Below are 22,213 nucleotides of genomic sequence, written 5' to 3' on the forward strand. Positions count from 1 at the left end.
TTGGATGAGATAAACCTTCTGTTTTTCTTTCAATACCTTGTTAGCTATATATAGAAAAAAAAACCATTAGAGGAGAGGCATAAACACTATCTTCAAAGCAGTTGGATTACATAATGAACAGCACTTAAAACATGTTTGTGTGGGGCAGAGTAGAGAAATAATCTTTAGCTCCAGCTCTTCCCTGGATGTATTTTGTATGTACTGTACTAGGCACTGTGCTAAACTGTTCACATACTTCATTATTTCTCAAATTTTAGAGGCAAAGTCCAAATATTTTGAGTCTGGTATAAGACTGTTGAGTGAGTAATAGCTATCTCTGCACATCCTCTGATCCTTAGAAACAGTTGTCAACTATGCTCTCAAGTTTTCATTTACTGAGTATATAGTATGTACAGAGATTGTGCTACGTTCTTAAATAAAAAAGCAAGGCTACATCTTTCAAGAAGCTTATTTGTAATTAACTTGAAACATAAAACATAGATGTAGGAATCATGAGGACTGTTTAAAGAAAACATCATTTTATGTTATTCTTACCAAATTATTTAAACCAAACTGTTTCTCACCAGAATGTTTAATCTAGACCTAATCTTGAACAAGCAAATAAATCCGTCTTGTTAGAACATTCTCCAGAATAATTGTCCTGAACAATTGTGTCAACATTGTGACAGTCAAACAAGATGTGGTTGGGGGTAAGGCAGGACAGTCCTCTTTAGAGGTAAGAAGGCTAAAGAGATATGAAAACCAAGTGTAATGTGTGATTTGTAATTGGATCTTTGATCAAAAATGTCTGCTACTCGTTTTCAGATGGTTCAGAAAAAATTAAGTTTGTGCATGCATATGGAGAGAACAAAAAGAGAAGCAGATTGACAAAATGTGAAGTTAGTGAATCTTAGTGAATGGGTGTACAGATGTTGACCATATTAGTTTTCAACTTTTCTGTAGTTCAGGGATTTTTTCACAATTAAGAAATTGAAATAAAATAAGAGGGAAAGTGAAAACAAGGAAATGAAAAAATAAACATTTGAGAATATGAGGTGTGGGATGCAACGAGACTTAGATGGACTGAGTTGTGGGAGTTATATCTGTGAGGCAGGCTTTACTCAGTGAATAGGCAGGGATTGTCAGGAGACAGGTAATTAGTTGGCTTTTGTAGTTGGAAAATGAAGTTTACTCTTCTATCATGAAAATCTCTCTGCTTTAGAGAACATCTTGCTTTTAACTGTCAAGTGTTAAGTGGCAGCGTCTTTTAGGATCTTTCTTAATTCTCTTCTACTCTTAACTGTTTAGGTTTGTGATCATATTTAACCCTTTTCTGAGTATTGGAAATATCCAGAATTTTCATTCTCTGTAGGACAACATAGTAACTTTTTTCCCCTTTTAATTCACTATTAAGGCACCTTCTGGTCTTTTGCATTACAATCCATGATTTGGTGTTAGTTTCAGATACTGATTTTTTAGAGCATCACTTTAGATGAGTGCTTCTTAACTTGTAATATGTATATTAATCACCAGTTAAGATGCAGATTCTGATTCAGAAGGACTGGGATGGAACCTGAGGCCAAAACTGGTTCTTCTGGTCCTTTAACCACAGTTTGAGTAGCAAAGACCAAAACACAGTTCTCAGTGGGTTATGAGAAGATGCATATTATAATCTTCCCAGGATAGTGAAGTACTTACCTTTAATTAAATTCAAATTCCAAACATACATACATACATACATACATACATAAAATTAAAAAAAATAATAAATTCAAATTCCAACCTCCCCAACAAAATCCAGAATTCTTATCTTGGCCAACAGGCCCTTTTAAATCTAGTCTTTGTCCATTGCTCCAAATTCTTGTTTACTAGCCACACTATCCTAGTCTTCTGGTTCATTGGCTGTATCAAGCTTTTCTCATTGCAAGCTGTCTGCACTTAACCATTCTGTCTTAGAATGCACATCTCCTGGTTTCTCACCATTGACTTCATATTAGTTATCCTTTTAACATTCTCTAAATGATATCCTCTCAGAAAAACCTTACTGGGCCATCCTATGTATTAAATGCATCTTCCAGGTTACTATGTACCATCCCCCTTCTTTCTGTATCTTTCCTGTTACTTACTGATTTATTTGTTTACTATTGGTCTTTTCTTCTGTATAAGCTCCTGTCTTATTTACCACTGTATTCCTTGTGTTTAGAATGGTGTCTGAGTCATAGTACATATGTTCTATGAATTCTGTTACATGAACACATGAGAGAACAAATGAATGGGCTTAGGTACTGAAAGTAGTTCTTAGTGGAGCACAATGCCAATAATGATGATTACTGGCAGAATGAGCCCCTCTGATTGATAGTAATATGGTCTCCCCTTACCTCAGGTGTTTTGGGACACACCCACCCTGCCTCTGCAGAAAGGATTGAACAATGCAGTTCTGGACTTTGGTGAAAATATTATGTTTTATTGCTGCTGGATCTTTCTTATATTTTATTCAATTATTATTCATTTTCCTTTTTGTGTAGAAAATTTCTTCTCTAGATTTGTCTCATAAAACTACCCACAGCCTTACAGTGGATGTGTATTTTAAGTATACTCATGAGTAGGAGTTTGGTGTATAGTCATTACCCAAGTTAATAGTAGTATTCATTCACTAGGTAGTAATTACAAAGTTGGAATTTGGCCAGGATTGTCAGGATGACATTCCTACTTATGGATAGTGAAAACAAGTTCTTTCAGATAATTAATGTTAAGATGAATCTTATTAAGAATGTAGGTCTGAGTACCCTGTTATAAGATGGTGCTTTCTTAGCTTTTTCCTCTAGCGCTGATTCAGGTCTGAATCCACTAGCAGATGAATCACAGCACCATTCCCTATACCACTTGTGTTTTCCCTAAAGGTCTTCTCTGGTTACTTGCTAGCCTGACTCTGCTTCACTTATAAAATCTGACAGAAATCACAGTTTCGGATCTGCTCCAGGCTAGTTATAAAAACGCCTCTTTTCATGTATTATATCTAACAACTATTTCTGAAACATCCTTCTTGATAGTCTCTTTCAATCAGAGTATGGAAATACTCTTTGAATAAAGTCGGTATGGTGACTTTCTTCTCCCCAAGCTACTGTTTTCAGTGTCTTCTTCAGTCTCTCCTTCACTTCATTTGCTACTGTTAACATTTTGCTCCTTTCACCTACTACTTTCTTTCACTAGTGTCAGGTCTAGTCGGGGAGAGTCCACACAGTAAGTGGTGCGGAAGGTTGCTCATCTAATCTCCATGTCCACTCATTCCTCTGTATTCCAGAGCCTTGTCTCAGGGTCTTGAGCAGAACGCCCCACTGCAGGGGAAAACCAGAAGAAAACTGAAAGGCTAGGTGAATGGTACAGGAGAGGGCAGAAGGCAGAAAATGATAGGGCAGGAACTGCAGTGAGGCTGACTGGTGAAAGGGTGAGAATGGGGATGGAGGGAGGAGAGGCAGGGAAAACTCTGCAGGGGGAACTCTGGGGAGAACCAGTGAACATGGCTAAAAGAAGTGGCTAAATTCAGACTTTGAAAAGGAAGCTTTTCTAAAAGATTTATTTATTTATTTTAAGGGGGGATGGGGGGAGCAGAGGGAGAGGGAGTTGGGGGTGGGGACGGGAAACAGACTGCTTGCTGAACATGGAGCCAGATGCTGGGCTCCATCTCATGACCCTGAGATCATGACCCTGAGATTGTGACCTGAGCTGAAATCAAGAGTCATCTGCTTAACCGACTGAGCCACCCAGGCCCCTCAAAAAAAGGAACTTTAAAAAGGTTGTTCTTCAAAGGGGGTTAAAGGATAGTTCTAGAATTTCAGCAGTATGTAAATGGCACTTTTAAATGCTCCACCTGTTCGCCAGATTAGTCTGAACCGCTGCTCGAACCTTATCGACATCATTTGTTTGCTTAGCACTTTCTTTTCTGTAAAGGGAAGGTCAGTCTCAGCATCTTTTGATTTATTGCAAATTGTAAATCAGCCACAGCTTTATTAATGAGACTTTACCACATTGCCTTAAATATTGATGAGATGAAAGAAAAACATATGCACATATATATTAAATATGTAGCCTTCAATATTCTTGTAGCTGGAGATTAGAGAAAGATTCTGTGTGTTTTAAGAGACTTTAATAGTAATAATATAGAGAATTTAAAAGCAATAATAACCCATGTAAATTTACCTCGGAATGAATTTAGAAAATAAAATTTAAAGTCCTATATAGACTTTTAAATCAGGTCTCTTAGTTTTGACTAGCAGTGTTCAACAACCCCTGAGGTTACCCAAGATAGTAGAAAGGCAAGAATAAATCAGCAGTCGTTGCAAAATCCTTGTCCAATAAAGAGTAGTGAACAAGGTGGATTGAGATCTTGTGGGTTGAGGAGTGTTTTGTTTTGTTTTGTTTTTTGTTAAGATTTTATTTATTTGAGAGAGAGAGAGAGAGCAGGAGCAAGAGCAGGAGGGAGGGGTAGAGGGAAAAGCAGGTTCCCTGCTGAACAGGGAGCCCCACTCAGGACTTGATCCCAGGACCCTGGGATCATGACCTGTGCCAAAGGCAGATGCTAACAGACTGAGCCACCCAGGTGCCTGAGGTGTTTTTGAATGACTGGATCTGAGACATTTCCTTAGCAGTGGGTAAAACATGAAATTCTCAGTGCCCAAGTTTGTTGATCAAAGTCATGATACAATTACTCTCTTTTCACATCCTTCTGGGTTTTTTTCCTCTCAACTTAATTTGAACAATAATAAATTAAAGAAATTATCTTGTGGTTTAGAAGGATTATTAGACCAAAATTTAAGGTGTGTGGTTCTTGAGTTTCAGTTTTTTTTTTTTTTAATCTGTAAAATAAAGAGTACAGGATATCCTAAGTTCCTTCCACCTCTAAAATGCTGATTCTCTAAACTATAGAGTTTGAGGTTGGTGACAACAGTGGAAGATTCATGCTTTTTTCTGGTCTCGCCCATCTCCAAACTCTTCCAGAGTCCAGCTGGAAGTAGAACCCTTTTTCTCACTTCATTAGTTTTTAAACTGTGTTTCTTGGAATGCTTCAGTTCCAGTATGCTTCAGGCATCACTGTGTGCGGGTAGGAGACTGAGCAGGCAGGCAGGGTTCATTCTGCTCCTGTCCTCACTTCTGTTTTGTACATTGTGGTGGCTTACAAGATGATCTTTAAAAATCAGTTATATTTTAGTATACTTTTTTTTTTTCCGTATCATAAAAGTAGTGAACATGAGAGTATATCTCTGCTAAAGAGCTTTTATAGACCTCAGGGCCTCCTTTGCAAAGCAACTACAAAAAGAAGCTTCATGTAAATAAAACCACACAGTAGCTCCTGGGCCTGCCTACCTGTGCTCCTCAGTGTGCTCCGCTGACCTGCCATCATGTGGAGACTTGTAAGAAGTGCAGAACCTTGGGCCCCACTCCAGACCGACTGAATCAAAATCTTCGTTTTATCAGGAGTGAGTCCCAGATGATTCATTTGTTTGAGAAGCCCTGCAGCAGTCCACATATTGTCCAGCTTCCTGGGCTCTTCACCTGACACTGAAGGGCACATATTGGATGAAGTATGTCCTTAGGAGGGTTCAGTTTAATCCTGACCATCCTTAAGAAAGGTGCAAGAAAGAAGTATCCTTGAAGTTTATATTCATACCTAACTCTTATTTCCATCTTATTTCCGTCTTTCACCGCACAATGTACTCTTAACTTTGTACTATTGATCCTCTCTAACATTTGGCTTACATAACACCATTTTCTCAGATTTCAATCCAGCATCTCCTTTCGTTTCTCTCCTACAGCATCACCTCCACATTAAATCTGGGCTTCTGGAAAATAGAGCTCAGTTGCTAAATATGCCTTAAGTACCCTCAAAGCACCACCTCCCATTCCTATTCTCTTTTCCTTCTATTTCTCCCTCACTTTCAGCTGAAATAATGGAACTGATTTTCACAGAACCAAAGGCTTACATGAAATAATCTACTAGTAAGTGGCAGTTTATAAGGACTTTTCATATTCAACATGAAATTTTTTAAGGATTCAGTTTTAGGTTATATAATTTTAATTTTCTGTTTAATTTTCATTTGCCATTTGATATTTTCATTCTCTTGTGCCTTACTCAAAGAACAGATAGGAAGGAACATGAGAACCTCAAATCATACATTTATTTGGCTCTTTTTTCTAGTGGGAAAAATTGTAAATATCTGTTGAAATATAATTGTGTATTTTCTAATGCAACATACTTTTACCATCTACATTCAATTTTCAGATTTAAGTGTGTATGTGTGCATAAGATAATAAGATAAGGTTCATACCACTTTCCTTCTAAGAACTCCATTATTTCCCTTAGTATCTGAGTTATTAATGCTTTCCCTAAAAAATAAATTTCCCCAGAACCTTCTGTTTTTCCCTAGTTCACATTCTCTGACATATGGCTGCTTCTGCACTGTTTTGTACTCTGCCGTACAAATAGGCCTTTTCTAGGAGGCGGCCATCATCATTCATTGCCATTAATTTATTGGCTAATCTGATAGAAGTGGTCCAGAATATCTACCTGTGACATACGCTATTCTAAAATGTAAATGCAAGATTGATAAATTGTCAGAAGTACGCAATTGACAGGCCTGTGTTCCAGAGGCTGAGGTCACAGCTTGCAGATGCCTTAGCGCAGTTTAAGGTGGTGGATCCCCTTCCTTTCAGCCCTTCTCCACCACCCGACAGCCAGTCCCCAGAAGAGAGTCTTAACCACTTACTGCTTATAATGCAGAAATTTGCTCATCAAAAATATATACCACATTTCTTTGAAAAATTGTGTATCACTGCTTTGCAGCTGGTGATACTTAGTCTTATCACGTTCTATATTAATCAGTTCTTGAAATTTTTTTAGCACATTTACACTAAAAGAATTTTTTTTATTAACTAATCTTTTGAGCACCTTTAATTCCAGCAAATTAAAATAGTAATAATTAGATATTCAAATTTTTAAAAATTTTACCTAAAAAATTTCACCTCTCTAATTTTATTAATCTCTTTTATCAACAAGCTTATGATATCTGTTCTTTGTTAAGTCCTCTGATAATTATCAGATTTTCTTTAATCATTTTGGCTTAAGGATTACTTTTTGTTTTAATTTGTTGAACCGTTGATAAGTATGAGTTTATATGAATAACAAGTCTCTGGGAGTGGAAAACAGACTTGGGCATATGTGTTGGTACCCACTCTCCCCTCGCCCATGTGAATTACTCAGAGTGCAGCATTGTAAATGATTGCACTGTGTGGGTTTTTCTTTCAGGATTCTCTCTCACTCTTTTCTGAGTGTGGTGATAATAGCTCTCTCTGTGATGAATTGGTAATTACAGATCACACTGTGCTCTCCTTAGTTGAAACCTGTGTTTCAAGCACTGTAATTGTCAAACTGGTGTGATTTGTTTTAAATGTCTAAATGGAAAGTATTTTGCTATCATCAGATTTCATTTTCCTTTATATTGAACTTCAGTAATGAGTGTGTTCTCCTGTTTTAGGTACGCTTTGTAAAGAATATAACTTCCTGGAAAGAGATGAAACCAGGGTTTTATCATGGACATGTTTCTTATTTGGATTTTGCAAAGTAAGTTATACCTAAAATGACACACTGAAGAATGCTTTGTACTTTAGCAACCTAAAAAGAAACAAGTTTATTAAATTGTTAGAATTTTGATTTAAAAAGTGTACTGGCTTGCCTTTGCCACTTTTAGGTATGTAATTTAAATACACCTTCTAGTGTTTTACTGCCCTCTAGTGTTCATAAATTGATAATTGTCACATTAATTTTAGAAATTCAAAGTAGACTCAATACAGGTAATACTCTAAAGTTATTTAACATTATTCTATTTGTGTGTCTTGTATAAGCACGTGACACTGTTTTAGGAGAGCCCCACGTTTTAACCTAGAGACCAATCAGATTCTGACTTACTACATTACTGACTGAGAGCTGAGAAAGCAAAGAACTCCAATACCCACTTTGCATCTACTTTTCAGCCAGGACACAGTAAAGTGTACACTTTGTTTTGGGCTCCCTAGTTTTAGCTTTACAATTGTGATATATTCAAAATTGACTTTTAAAAAAAATAGTGATTTTCCTTTAGTGATTTGCTTGAAACTGATGATAAATATCTCTGATTTTCCATATTTTGGGGAGTAGAGTGGGTTCAGGGTAATTCTATCATGATTCTCTCAAGAAAAGTTCATAAAACTAGAGGCCTACGCATGGTATCCAAGCACTGTGTTTCCCACACACACCCCCATCCCCCCTAGTCTGTGCCACATTAAGGTACTATTCAGAAAACTGGGTAAAGGAATATTCTAAACATAGATTATTTTGTGAATCCATTTGAATATTTTTTGTAACACATAGAGTAGCATTATGGTTAAAACCTCAAATCCAAATCTTTTCCCCAATAACCTGTACTAACTTCAAAGACATATTTAATTAGTATTTTTAAAATTATTTCATCTAAGATATGTTCCCTCAGTCATTTCATTAGCAGTCATGACTTAATAGTAATATACTCTCAAGTATTTGTCAGCTCTAGAGAACATTCTGTATCAAAGTTGAAAATTAAATTGATATTCCAGTCACTTTAACTTCTTATATTGAAGAGAAAGAGTTGAATTACCACTGATTTAGATACTAGCCCTGAACTTTTTGAAAGGCATGTAATTAAAAGAGAATCTCCCAGATACTACGTACAGTAAACAATATATTTTTATTTCTAGTTCCACAATACTCTAGCTGTCTCGGTAAAATGGTATCTTTAAAGTTAGATGTAAAAAAAATAAAATAAAAAAATAAAGTTAGATGTACATTTTTCTGTAAATAATTCATACTGCAATATTGAAAACATTTTATAGGCAGCTTTAAAATAAACTAATTATTTTTTCCTTGCAGAGGCACTGAACCAATTTCATAAACTCCATTCATATGCATATTTTCCCTCAGGGCTGCATTATCCTTCAATTGAATGTTTGTTACCCTTTCACCTAAATGATTTATTTTTTTCCACACACAGCTTGGTTTCTAATACTTGAAGTTTCCATTATTAAAATAATATATTGAGTGCTTTTGCTTTTGGCAAAAGTCTTGTACTTGTAGCTCTGGTATATGCTAGGGTTCTTGCAGTTGAAAAAGTATAAAGTTTCTTGAAAAGATTAATCTCATTTATTAAATACTAACATGAACGTTTAAGGTTTTGAATATTTTCATAATGGGTCTCATGTTATTGGAAGTGAAAACTATTGTAAGAAATTTCAATAGACTTTTACAAGATTTTAAACAAACACTTTAAAGAAATCACCTAAAAGAAATATATTTTGAAGTATATAGTCAAGAACTACTGTAGATGTAACCAGTATCTTTTAAAATTAATTTTAGTTTGACAGACATACTGACCATGAATGAGTAAGGAAGAGGAAAGAAACATCACCAATTTTTAAAATGCTTTATTCTTCAAAACATATTCTCGACTGCCATAGTACTTTGTGGAATCCATTAAAATACTTGCCTTCAGGAGAAAACAGTTGAATTTGGTGAAAGAAATGTTCAATCACTTAGCTTTTCAATTGCCTTAAAAGAGTCCCTAAAAAGCATACAAATTCAGTATATCCCAGGAAACCCAGGAAGCAAGATAAAGAAAATAAAAAAAGAAAACTGGTTTTTTTGGTTTAGACTGATCACTACGAAATAAACATTTTATTTGCAAGCCTGTATGTGCTCAAGCCATGTTTTGGTTATATTTTTCTGGTTTTATTCAGAACTTCAGCATAATAACATCTCCTTGTTTCAAGGAGATGTCCTGTTCTATGTTGCTCCTTTTTCTCTTGGTCTTATTCTCGATTTTTTGTTTTTGTTTTAGCACATTTCCTAGTTCCTTTTTCCATTTTTCTCTTTAGTGTTCAATTACTTTTTGTTTTCATTTCAATTGGTGGGCAGCACAATTTTTAAATTAAATTGGATAGGATCATTAATGTTATAAATTTAAAATTTAAAAATTTTTTACTAAAAAATGTGTGTAGGTTGGACTTTTTCAAAATGTCTAAGAGTGCAGACAATATAAAGTTGAATAAATAAGTTGTAGTTCTTGTCCTCAGTGAGTTCACTGAAATCTCATTTTTTCTGTAATTATCAGTTCATTATGTTTCATTATAAATAGTGAAAATATTACAGATCATCCTGCCTTTTAAATTCATACTCCTTTACCAGAGGCATCTGTTACCTCCACTTTGATTTTCTTCAGATTTTACAAAATAAAAACATTAGAATATCCCTTTCATTTATTTCAGTGACATTTTCCTTTATAGTGAATAATGTTCGGCTGAAAGAAAACTGTGTGAATGCTGGTTTCAATCAGAGTCTGCTGAGATTTTCTATGATCTAGCTACTTATGGGTGACATGTCAGCATCTCTCTTCGATCTTTGGAAATTATTTTTGATACAGACAGCAGTCATATCCAGGTGCATGTCAGGTGTATGCCTTTGTGGCTGTGCCCAGGAATGAGTGTGTGTCTTAATCACTGTCATTCTGGTTTCTCCATATCACCCATTGTCTTTCTCAGAACAATTGAGGTGAATCAGTAAAGAGCATCTATGTCAGGACAAGAAACACATAATCAAATGCTTCACTAGGTCTGAAGTATCTTGGAGAGTAATAAAGTGACAATATTTTAGGCCTAATATAGTTTGTGAGTCTTTAGATTTATGTGAGGTTGTCCCTTTTACCTTGTGCTTCTCTGCTGAACCAGTTGAAGTTTCACCATTTTCTATCGTTTTCAGCAAATATGTCACAACACTATAGAAACATTTCTTAAGTTATTGTAATCATTATAGGCAATATGTAAGAGTTGCCTTTTTATTGACCTTGTACCACCAGCTCTTTCTACAGCACTGATCCTGTAGACTGCTCTGGAGCAGCCTCTGAAGCCAGCTGGATCTGCAGTAAACACCCCTCCACCCCCACCCCTTCCTTCCCAGCTCTGTGGTTTCAGCCACATCGCTTCAGATCTGCATTTTCCCGATTTGTAAAGTGAAGATAATTAAAGTAACTACTTCCTGGTGGTTGCAAGGATTAAATATGAAAATGTATGTGAAGCAGTAGGTTCTGTGTCTCACACAAAGCAGTGTTATGTTCTTTTATAATTGTCTTCTCTCAGTAACCACGTTGTCTTACTGGTGTTTTCTTCTTCTCCCAGTCTGAATCCATGCTGGCGCTTCTTAGTCCCCTCTTTTTTTTTTTTTTTTTTTTTTTTTAGATTTTATTTATTTATTCATGAGAGACACAGAGAGAGAGAGAGAGAGAGAGTGACACAGGCAGAGGGAGAAGCAGGTTCCATGCTTGGAGCCCGACATAGGACTCTATCCTGGGTCTCCAGGATCACGCCCTGGGCTGAAGGCGGTGCTAAACCGCTGAGCCACCTGGGCTGCCCTTATTCCCAACTCTTAATAAGGCATTGCTCAAGACTCTGTCTTTGCCTCCATTATTCCCTTTTGGGAATTTTACCCATTTTTCTTTATCAAGACCTCGAAGCCAAAAACTCAACCCCTTTCCTTACCACATACATTTCATCAGTCACCAGGTCTTTTGAGTTTGGCTTCTTTCACTTAGCATGAGGCTTTTGACATGCATCTATTGCACGCATCCGTTAGTACTTCTTGGATAAATAGTATGCCATTGTGTGGATACACCGCAGTCTATCCATTCACCATTTTTTGGATACTTGGGTTGTTTCCAGCTTTTAGTGATTATGAGTAAAACTGCTAAAACACTTGCACATAGGTTTTATGTGGACATATGTCTTCATTTCTCTTGCGTAAAACCTAGAAGTGGGATTGCTAGATTGTATAGTAACTCTATAAAACACTGCAAAACTGGTTTTTCATGTGGCTGTGTTATTTTGCAATCTCACCAACAGTGTATGAGAGTTCTGGGTGCTGTGCATCCTTGCCAACATCTGTTATTGTTAGACCTCTTTTGTTTCTTTTTTAAAATTTTGGGCCATTCTAATAGATACAAGTAGATGAATGCCCTTTTTAAGAGGTAAATAATTACTACAAAAACGACATCACCAGTGGGAGTGCCAAATACCCCCAAAATAGTGCCAAATAGTCATTCACTATTTTTGAAACAAGACCATGGGAACCTGTCTCATGGGAAGGATTTGAAAGTTTCTGTGAAGGGCTAAGAAAGTCCAGCACAATATATATATATATATATATAAGATACCAGTGTCCCTAGTGAGACTGCTGCTTTCCTAGAGATGTTAAATCCAAAATGAAGCAGAAATCACATAGCAGGGACGCTGGGTGGCTCAGTGGTTGAGTGTCTGCCATAGGCTCAGGTCGTGATCCAGAGTCATGGGATCAAATCCTGTATCAGGCTGCCTGCAGGGGGCCTGCTTCTCCCTCTGCCTATGTCTCTGTCTCTCTCTCTCTATGTCTCTCATGAATAAATAAATAAAATATTTTTTAAAATATCACAAAGCATTGTGCTTCCCAAAGCTAGTCAGCCCTCTTTCAGCTTCATCATGTTCCATGTCAGCTTTGCCCAGCTAAGGACAAGTTCCTTTCAAATGTTCTGAGTATGCACTTACTCTTTCAACCATTCTTGATGTTTACCCATTTATCCAAACTGTATGGAGCGTAGTTGTAAAGACAGGAGCCTACCTTGTATTCCTTGCTGTGTCGTATCACATATGCTGATGTGGCAAGAATAAGGTTTCTAAAGTGTCTTCTTACCAACCTGCTCCTCAGATTATAGTTTTTGCCTTTTGATCTTTATAGAACATTCCTACCCAATATGCTGTTCTTTTCCTAAGAAGATCATTTTCTAACAGGTCAATAATAGTTTCTATTTTTGGAATGAAGATAGGTTGTCTCTTTCTTCACCTGAGCCCTCCTGAGGAACAGCTCAGATGCCTGGCCAAGGTTAAAGGTAGAGTTTGTGACTACAGAACACATTTTCCCCGTGTACAAAACTACCTGGCTGGCAAAAGAATTAAACCTACAAACCTAAAAGGATGCTTGTTTCCTAACCAGCTGAGCTGAATAGCCCAGATGCTATTTTTATCATGTCTGTTTTCTGTTAGAAATTCTAACTAACACAGGTGCCTGGGGCTCCTGGGTGGCTCAGTTGTTTGGCTTCAGCTTCGGCTATGGTCCCAGGGTCCTGGGATCAGTCCCTATATAGGGCTCTCTGCTCATTGGGGAGTCTGCTTCTCCCTCTCCCATTGCCCCTCCTCTCTGCTTGTGTTCACTGTCTCAATCGCTCTCTCAAATAAATAAATACAATCTTAAAAAAAAAAATCTCTTGTCTCCATGTATATATATAACCATACTAACTTATAAATAATAATCCTCTCCATCTTCAGAATGAGTTCACACGTTATCTCATTAAAATCATACTTCATACACATAAATGTCACCCAAAGCCATGCCCCAGAAAGTCATTTTCCAGACAGCAAGAAGAATTTTGTAAAGCGCCATATCCCCTTTCTAGTGGCACTTGGTAAGAGTTGCTGTCTGTCCCACATGTCAGAGATCGGGGAGAAGGAAAAAAAAGGAAGTAATGGTGGGAGATGATATGGAAAGGAGGTAATTCCCATGAGAATGACTCAGGGTGGTCACTGGCTAATAATGGAGATGGTAAGGGGGTTCCCAGGGAATCCTACAGGTTTAAGATTGGAGTCATTGTCCATCGTCCTGTGCTTTCTTCTCCTTGTAGCTTCCTATTACAAGACTCTCTGCACTCTCAGTTAGGGTAGCAACTGTGTAATTGTTTTCTTTTTTTTAAGATTCTATTCACAAGAGATATAGAGAGGAAGAGACATAGGCAGAGGGAGTCCCAGGACCCTGGATCACGACCTGAACCGAAGGCAGATGCTCAACCACTGAGCCACCCAGGCTCCTTGCCCCCGTTTTTAAGATTTATTATTATTATTATTATTATTTGAGAGACAAAAAGAAGGGGAAAGAGAGAGCATGAGTGGGAAGGGCAGAGAGAGGCAGAGAATCTGAAGTGGATTCCACACTGAGCATGGAACTCTACTCGGATCTTGATCTCCGGACCCCAAGATCCAACCTAAGCTGAAAACCAAGAAACACACAAAACACACATAAAAAAAACCTGCCTATATTTTACTCAGTTTCAAACTTTATTAGTCTATTTTTAATTATAAAGCCATGTTTTCTTTTCCCTCCCCACCCCTTGTTTGTTTTTCATGTCAAATCTGTTTGAGTTGTTTTTTACCAGGAAAGGAAGAGTCAGGGGATGAGGGGGGGCTCCAGGGGCTGGGGAGCCACAGCTCCCCACCCAGCCCGACCAGCCGGCTGCCCCTTCCCCCACTTTTTTTTTTTTTTAATTTTATAATTGGAGCCCTTGGTGAGGTTACGTGTGCCATGAGAACCCACTCTACACCACGACGCTGGTGGCTTAGTGTTGGCCAAACTTTGGAGTCACTAACTGGTTTGACTTTCATACGGTGAATATGCATTTGGTCTGTACTGATCATGGAATAAACACATCTCTCTTTAAAAAAAAAAAAAAAAAAAAAACTGACCCACCTAGGTACCCCACAACTGTGCATTTCTGATGCCTCTTCTCACTACTGAGTTCGCTCTCCTACAGAAAGGCTTCCTAAGTGGTTACTTCCCAGCAGTCTATACAGCCTAATTCTATAATATTCAACAAGTGTGTCTTGGCACTATGTTGAACAACTAGTGATAAAGCCATGAATACGAGGGAAACAGTCCTGCCCTCAAGGAGCTTCTACTGTAATGCCCAACATGGCAGTGCCATATATTTGGCAATGATACTGTTTCCTCTTTTAACAAATGGTGAAAATTTTTTTACTGTGTTATTGGTTTTATGGTTTTATGAGTGAAAAAAATGCATACTAATTCTGTTCAACTCACAGCTTTAGTATTATGATAATGTTTGACAAAGGATTCTTTGTAGTTTGCAGTATTTCCATATGTACACAGAATTTTAGTGACTTTGGGTCACTCACTTAATAGAAAAGAACTAGAAGTCAAGATTGCTGACCCCTTCTTACACACAAAGTGGTTCTTATAGATTACAACCTATTTGTAAATTAGAAACTTCCTGGTTAGTTAATTTTCAATAATTCAGAGGCTGAAAGAATCGAGTTATCCAGGCACCCTGCTTTTTTCTCTTCTATTGTCTCTTTTCTACTCAATTGCTTAAGAACGAAGTAGAAAACATTTATAGAATGCCTGCTGAGTGCAAGACATTGATTGCAGTGGGCAGAAGACAGGGAAATGTGAAATTGTTTAGTTCAGCTATATGCTTTTTTAGTGCCTTTGGAAAAAGATTTTAGTAAGAAGGGAAATTTCAGTTATAATCTATTGGCTAAAATTGAAGGTTTCTGTGAACAGATGAGTGAAAATATCAAGAGTGGTTAAAAAGAAAGGCACTTGAGTGGCTTCATCGGTTAAGCATCTGCCTTTAGCTCAGGTCCTGATTCCAGGGTCCTGGGATCGAGCCCTGGGTCAGGCTCCCTGTTCAGCCAAGAGTCCGCTTCTCCCTCTGCTGTTCCTCCTGTTTGTGCTCATTCACTCACTCTCTCTCTCTCTCTCTCTCTCTCTCTCAAATAAATAATAAAAAAAAAATTTTTTTTTAAGTGGTTAAAAGAATAAGCAGCTTTCACCATCTCTTACCAGAGTCACACAACCTAAGCTGAGTTCTGTTGTTTCTCATTGTGATTCCTATTTTAGGAGAAATTGCTAATTTTTTTTTAATCTTTGAAATTAGTACTAATGAGTGGGCAAGTATTTATGTATATGAGGCCCTGTGAAATATATAAAATAAGGGTACAGTACTGTGCCTGTTCTCAAGTGGCTTTTAATCATACATACTAGGGGAAAAAGAAGAGAAACACTAGCAGGATAAGCAGGGAGTAGAATTGCCAGAGCAGTGACTGCTGGGTGCAGGTGTCAGTGATAGATAGTACCGTGTGCCATCGGCTTCCTAGGCTGTACAAGATTTCATTATTGCCCCACTGCATTTTATTCCCAAACAGCAGCCAGTTGTTTTTTCCTCTCCTGCTTCATTGAGATATATTGACATATACACTGTGTAAGTTTAAGGTGTATAGTGTGATGCTATTTTACCATACATTGTGTATTGTAAAATGTTTACCAGGATAAGGTTAATTAACACATCCTTCACCTCACACAGTTACTGTCTTGTGGTTGCTGTTGTTATGGTGAGAACATTTAGAATCTACTCTCCGTAGGAACTCCCAAGTTTACAATACAGTGTTGGTAACTCTAGTCACCCTGCTGTTGACTACAACCCACATCATGACACTTCAGTGCTGACTCAGGCTTCCCTCCTGGTGCTTATAAAGGTCTACATGATCTGTGCTTCCTCCACTCCCCCTCCTTCTCTCTACTTGCTTTCTGATTCTGCTGCAGCTAGGCTAATCTTGCTGTTCCTTGAAAATGCCTGGCACTTAGCAGCTTGGGGTGAGGGTTTCATACTCCTAGAGTTTCATCTTCCTGGAACATTTTCCTCCAGATAGCTCCATGGCTCCCTTCTCTCATCACATAATACTAGTGAGGCCTGCCTATTTTGAATTGTACTCTCTCCCCACTTCTCTTGGTCCTTGTTCCCTTTCATACTTTTTACTTTTTTTATTTACTTCATACTTTTTTCATACTTTTTCATACTTTTTTCATACTTCATACTTTTTACCATCTCACATATTTACTTATTTGTTTATATTCCGTCTTCCCCAAGTAGAACGTTGGCTCCATTAGGACAAGGAATTTTGTCTTTTTTTTTTTTTTTCTCACTGCTGTAATCGTAGCATTAGAATATTGGTGCATGTATTGGGTACACAAAAAAAGTATTTTTTAAAATGAACTAATGTAATAGAATAGAAAAATGAGAATGGCATTTTAGTTAAGGAGCAGAGGCGTGTAAGGAGAAATATATGGCGTGTAAGGAATAAGTATATGTTGGGTGAGATAGAAGAGGTGGGCCAAACTGTAACAGATGGATGGTTTCTTCTTTGAGGACAGTAAGGTGGTACCTGAGTCATTAGCAACCAGACAAAGGAGTTTGGGTTTGATATCAACATAAACAGTAGAGTTGTTCCAGCTTCCTAAGAAGAATGATCTAAAACCAATGGTGCTTTTGGATTATCAGTTGGGAATTGGTCTGGAAGGTAGGTTGAAAAGGTAAGCCTGAGGCAAGAAAACCAATGAGGTTATTGGAGTAATCCAAACAAGAGGCCTTGGGAGAGGGTGGTGGTGGGAAAGGGAGCAACGAGGACAGGTCAGATCTGTGGGGAAGCCAACAGCAGGAAGAATCAAAAGGACCTGGTAACTGTACTAAATGAAGGATAAAGGAAAATAAAGGTCAAGATAACACGAAGATCTCAAGACTGGGACAGTGCGGATATTAGAACAGGAGCCAGCTGGACGATTCTAGGGGCTGCCCCGGTGGCTACAGTAAAAGCCTTCTCTGTCTCCTCTGTTCTATCACCTCTTTCTCATTCCCTAAGGAAACTGTGCTGGAAACTGAATGTCTTTCACTCTTGTCTTTAAAATCAGCAATGGCAGAAGGTAGACTCCAGTGGTCACACTTACATGGATTTAAGCTGAATCCATTGATAACGTGTGTCTCGTTCAGTGAGCCAGAAATGAGAAATCATTGCTACATAAAATTAAAATGTTTTTTGTAATTCTTACCAGTAAAATGTAAAATTGTTTTTCATACAAACTTCCTGTCTTTATCGTCAGCAGTGATTTTTAAATTATTTCCTGTTCACTGTATTATAGCATAAATAATCATAAACTATTTCCTAATCTCTACATCCTCTGTTTTATTTAAATTCATGTTTTTCTTTCCATATAGAATTTATCATTTTAGGACCCCCCTAAACCAAGTGAAAATACAGATTTTACCTTTTACATTTTTCTTCTGTTTCAGATTTGGTGTGAAGAAGAAGCCAATTTACATTAATGTCATAAGGGATCCTATTGAGAGGCTAGTTTCTTACTATTACTTTCTGAGATTTGGAGATGATTATAGACCAGGATTAAGAAGACGAAAACAAGGAGACAAAAAGGTAATATTTTAGTTTTAAGATGTCTATAAAGATAATTGTTTATCAACTGCAATGAATAGTACGCTTTAAAACTTTTTTCTTGATTATAATGTACTACTTGCTAATGGTGGGAATTTTTGGGAAAAGAAGCCAAAAATATGAAGAAGCAAAAGTAAAACGATAGTTGATATTTTGGAGTACACATCTTTTTTTTTTTTTTTTTTTTTTGTCATTTAAAAAAAGATACTTTACTTCAGTTCCAGGGCTGAATATTCCTCTCACTATAGTCCTAACAATTTTCTGTGAGACCATTATAACTATTCATTCATGTGATGATTTTGTATATGTCCTTTGGTTCTCTTAGTCTCAATCATGGCAATTTATATTGATATCTGTTCATTGGTTTAAGAACACTGTTTTGCTAAAGCAGCTGGGTTTTTTCAGGCAAGATGAAAATAACAGTTCTTACTCATTAGCAGGTTTGGATTTGGGTTGTCTTCTATTCAAAAGGGTTGTCTTCTGTTTAAGTGCATCTTCAGAGTAGCACCACTTTTACTTTTCTGAGAAACCAAACTGATTTGTCACTTCTCTGGTGGAACACCTTTACTGGGACCCCATTGCTCACAAGACTGCTCCAGGCACATGAGACACAATCTGACAACACCTGAGACTGACTTCTCCGGCCTTGTTGTCCTTGGGATGCCCAGTGCTTCAGCCGCATGAAATGTTGCTGTCCTCCAAACTTACTGTCACTCCATACTTGGGTACCTTTGTTCCCCATGTTTAGAATGTCTCCCCTTCCCTCTGGAAAACCGTCCACTTCTAAGGTCCAGCTCGAATGGTAGCTCTTCGATGAAGTCTTTTCTGGTGCGCCATTGGCAGTTAGTTATGTCGCTTCTTTGAAGGGTCCCAGAGCACTCTATTCAGACCCCTTTTTAAAGCATTTATTTGTGGTATTTGAGTTACTGGTTTACATATCTGTCTCCTTCAGAAGGTTGTGAGCTTCCTGAAGTGGAGGCTGTATCTCACTCTCCCACGTTTCCCTAGTGTGCAGCACAGTGAAGGGCTTATTAGCAAATGAGTTGACTGAATGAGTCCTGCATCTTTGAAACCTAAAGTGTTGCATAATCACGATGCTGGATACCTGATCTGACAATTAATTTTTCTTAAGTTGGATGTGCCTTTTGTGTCACATGAGGCAGTGGGGTTTTTTTAATGTACTTTTTTCTGTTAGAAATTGCTATTTCTTTCCTAAATCTTAAAGCTTTAGGCAAAAAGTACTGATTCAAACACAGATAACTGACCAGATCTTTTTTTTAAATGTCCATTGATCTCTTAGCATTATTTAATCTTCTAAAAATATGTATACTTAGTTATTACGGTGATTCTGCAATGTTTTATAAAATCTAATAATGTAACTCTTTTGTGACTTTGTACTTTAGAATTTATTGATAGTTATTTCTAAATTCACTCCAACACTATTTCCTACTTTCCTTCCTTCCTTTTCCCTCTTTCTTTCTTTCTTTCTTTCTTTCTTTCTTTCTTTCTTTCTTTCTTTCTTTTCTTTCTTTCTTTCTTTCTTTCTTTCTTTCATTTTTTTTTATTTTAGCCCTTTCACTTACAGTGTTTTTACTCAGTAAATGTTAGTGTCCATTTCACACATTTGACCAAAGGAATATTAAAGTGGGTAAAGAGAAGATGTACGATCACATCAGGTCTTATATGCAACATCGGTTACTGTAAGCCCTGGATACCATGGTTTAGTGATTGTTGCCCTATGTAGTTGGGGTAATTAGGGTAATCATAATACTTAATATGAGAACAATAATAGTTCACATCTCTTGAATGCTTATTGTGTATCAAGTACTGTTTTATATATGTACAGATGTGTGTATTTTTTCAGGAAGCCTGTACAGCAGTTCCGTAGGGTGGCTGCTGTTCTTGTCTCTATTTTACAGATAAGGAAACTGAGGCACAGAAAGGTTAAGTGCCATGTCCAGTGTTATACTACCAGTGAATGGTAAAGCTGGAATTTAAACCTAAGTACTCTAATTCCAGAGTTCACCGTCTTAAGCCCTCTATTCTCTTTCAAAAGGAGAGAGGGAATACAACATGTTACCTGACATTTATTTGTGAGAGATGTTCCCATGTTACATTTTCAATACCCACAGAAAAATTCAGGCAGATGTTTTAACATCATTTTCCTTTCGTATTTGAAAGTTTTAGGTATATATGCCCTCTCAAGCCTGGAGACTTAACCATTTACTCTGATAATGATGGAGCTTGATTTGGTTTTGTTTTGTCTTTTTTTTTTTTAAGGTTTTATTTATTTATTCATGAGAAACACAGAGAAAGAGAGGCAGAGACTCAGGCAGAGAAAGAAGCAGGCTCCATGCAGGGAGTCTGATGTGGGACTCCGTCCCAGGACTCCAGAATCATGCCCTGGGCTGAAGGCTGGCGCTCAACTGCTGAGCCGCCCAGGCATCCCTGTTTTTGTCTTTTTATGTTATTGCAAAATACATATTAATACACTTCTTTATTTAGTTGTAATATTTTGATGTAATATTAGTAACATCAGCAAAATACTTTTGTGTTATCATCTACAAATGCTTTTTTAAAATAAACAATTACTTTGTTTTGTGTTAGGCAAATGGACCTTTTGGTCTTGAAACATACACATTAAAAATGGCTTATTATGTCTCAAGTGTTGGCAACATTCTGGTACCTAATTAGTTAAATGATGTTATTTTATTGCAAATAACTCCATATCTTAAATTGGAAAGAGCTTTCATTCATTAATAAACTCATATCTATAGAGTTGATAAGACTACATGACATACAACATTTTTTAAATGGCAAGGTATTTGAAGATAAGGGGGATTAATAGGTGGCTATGATGACGTAGGAAATACCTGGCAAAGGTTGGAAATACCTTGCATTGGCTTCATTTCCATTAAATTGTATATTGTTTACACCTCACGTGATACTTGAAAGCATATTAGATAATATTCAGTTCAGCACTCATGGCAACTATTGTGTTTTAAACTGTAATACCTCATAATCTAAACTGTTTCCTCCTTACACTGTCAAACAGTAATTTCAAACACATTTCAGGCATATGTATACCTATGATAGCTTTCAGTTGATCTTGTAAGAAACAAAAGATTTGTTTTATTTGGGAGATTTCAAATACTCTGTTCTTTATATTTGTAACTAGAGGTTTACTTAGTGTAATCTCTGCCCAGAACCTGGAAAATAAGGATATTAAATAATACAAAGGTCAGCGCTAAAGAACTATATAGAGAAATCAGTGATTCTCAAGCTTTATTAAATAATACAAAGGTCAGCGCTAAAGAACTATATAGAGAAATCAGTGATTCTCAAACTTTATGGTCTCAGAACTCCTTTTACTTTTAAGTTCTTGAAGACCCCATAGAGCCTGTGTTTGGGTGATATTTATCAGTATCAATAAATATACCAATTTACTGGGAAATCTTAAAAATAATAATTTAAAAGTAACAATAGGAAACCTATCATATGGTAACATATATTTTAATGCAAATAACCATTTTTCAAAAAAGCATAAAGAGTTGTATTTTACATTTTTGTAAATTATTTTAAATATCTGGCTTAATGTAGGCAGCTGGATTTTCATATCTGCTATTGAATCCATCTGTTTGAATATGTTCTTTTGGTTGAAGTATATAAAGAAAATCCAGGTTTACATAGATATGTAATTGGAAAAGGTAGGATTTTAATAGCCTTTTTAGAAGATTGTGGATGTTTTTTCTTTAATATTACACTAAAACTTGACAAGTAGTAGCTTCTTAAAGTTGTTGGAGTATGGAATCTGAAACCATAGCCATGAACTTTTTATGCTCTGCTACATTAAAATCCTTTGATATATTTTATATTTTCAATGGATTTTTTAACTGAGCATAATTGTATAACATCATGCATTGGTCACTGGAAACATTCATACACTAAATTAGGTGGACCTTCCAAATGTTGACACATTTTCGTATACAATATCAGAAATTCACATTCATTAATGTTGCCACAGATCTCATCAGAGAAGTCTTTAAATATTGGGAAACTATCAAACCTGTGGTGACAGATC

At 36.8% G+C, this 22,213-nt stretch overlaps 1 protein-coding gene across 2 annotated transcripts in view; it reads left to right on the forward strand.

Moving 5' to 3' along the window:
- HS2ST1 (heparan sulfate 2-O-sulfotransferase 1) overlaps positions 1 to 22,213 on the forward strand; it is a 172,227-nt gene that overhangs the window by 135,144 nt on the left and 14,870 nt on the right. For both annotated transcript variants that reach the window (XM_077905317.1, XM_077905318.1), the window contains exons 3-4: positions 7,509 to 7,594; positions 17,976 to 18,114. In XM_077905317.1, the coding sequence (XP_077761443.1) occupies positions 7,509 to 7,594; positions 17,976 to 18,114 (225 nt within the window). The remainder of the gene's footprint in view (positions 1 to 7,508; positions 7,595 to 17,975; positions 18,115 to 22,213) is intronic.

Source organism: Canis aureus, chromosome 8, assembly GCF_053574225.1.
Source record: "Canis aureus isolate CA01 chromosome 8, VMU_Caureus_v.1.0, whole genome shotgun sequence".
NCBI classification, from domain to species: Eukaryota; Metazoa; Chordata; class Mammalia; order Carnivora; family Canidae; genus Canis; species Canis aureus.